This window comes from Piliocolobus tephrosceles, chromosome 21 (genome assembly GCF_002776525.5).
Source record: "Piliocolobus tephrosceles isolate RC106 chromosome 21, ASM277652v3, whole genome shotgun sequence".
Classification (NCBI taxonomy): domain Eukaryota; kingdom Metazoa; phylum Chordata; class Mammalia; order Primates; family Cercopithecidae; genus Piliocolobus; species Piliocolobus tephrosceles.
The window spans coordinates 17,773,927-17,775,224 of NC_045454.1; the positions used below are offsets into that span (position 1 = coordinate 17,773,927).

Genomic DNA, 1,298 nt, shown 5'->3' on the forward strand with positions numbered 1-1,298 from the left:
TGGAAGTCAAAGATCAATCTCTGTGGATCACTGACAGGATTGCTGGAATGCCTGAGAAGGAAATAACATCAACATCTTTATGCACAGCTTACTAGGTGGCCAGACACCCTGAACTGATATTTCTTCTCCAGTTCAGATGAATAACTGGGATATTACTTAAAATTCTATTGCATATCTGTTGCAAGGTAAAGCAGTTCCTCTTTCCCTTCTCTGATTATTTCTTATCAGCTACAGTTCTGGGCAGGGTGTGAGGGTGGTTGCCTAGAATAGGGTTTCCAAAGCTCCTTAATTGTGACCTCTGATCCTTTTCGTTTCTTCCATGTCCATACCCAGAGTCCAAACCCAAGGAATGCAGTGGGATGACATTATGAATTAATCTTAAGGAAATACCTTATGTACCAAAAGAACTGTGTGATTGTGCTGATTTATATGAGCAGAAATTTGGAGTGTATGCTTGGAAATGAATTGTCAGGGTTTTAGACCAGGGAAAGTGGAATTTATTGTCGGGTCAGGCACAACTAATATTAATGCTAATGCATCCTCATAGCTTAGCTCCCACTTGTCAGTGAGAACTCTCACCTTTCTCCAAGAATCTGCAGGAGAACAAAAGCCTCAAATTTTGATTCACTTGAAAAGAATAGAGAAATAAGAGGGCATACGTAAAACCCAGGTGTCTGAGAGACAGAGTGGGGGTGGCCCTCAACTGGCAGAGCCAAGGGGTCTGAGGGTGGGTAAAGAAGATACAAGTGTTTTCTCTACTTCTGTCCCCAAGTCCTGCAAATGATCAAGAGCTATGCTCTCCCAGAACCACTGGAGAAGAAGGGGGAGGATTTTCTTTCAAGGTCGAGTGCCTTGCCCCCAGGATCTCCAGCGTTTTGCCATTGCACAGGTTAGGAAAATGCACACCTTCCTAGTAGATTCTGCACAGTGGAGAAAAGGCTTCATGAGAAGCATGGAGGCTGGAATTCACACCCCTCATCCTCACTCCATCATCTTTATCTGTGCATTTCCCTGGTGACCCCTTCCTCCCCCAGTACCTCCCTCACTGTCATTTCTGCTGCATCACAGACACAGGCCTCCAAACAGGTGTGGTTGTGACTGAGTCTGTTTCTGACACCCCACCCCTTCTCACTCTGTGGGGATACCTTCCTGGGAGGGGCTTGGAATCAGGAATGAAGCCAGAGGGCAGGGCTGATAGGGACCCTTTACATTCTGCGACTCAGAGATTCACACAGAAGCCTGGACACAATACAGAAGAGCCACCCAGAGGGAGACAATGTCACTGCTACCCGTGAGTT

At 46.1% G+C, this 1,298-nt stretch overlaps 1 protein-coding gene across 1 annotated transcript in view; it reads left to right on the forward strand.

The window, feature by feature from the left end:
* Positions 1-1,140: 1,140 nt before the first annotated feature.
* The window catches only part of CLC (Charcot-Leyden crystal galectin), a 20,264-nt gene continuing 20,106 nt past the window's right edge, over positions 1,141-1,298 (forward strand). Inside the window, exon 1 of the mRNA XM_023229488.2 lies at positions 1,141-1,291. Coding sequence (XP_023085256.1) covers positions 1,277-1,291 — 15 coding nt within the window. The 5' untranslated portion in view covers positions 1,141-1,276. The remainder of the gene's footprint in view (positions 1,292-1,298) is intronic.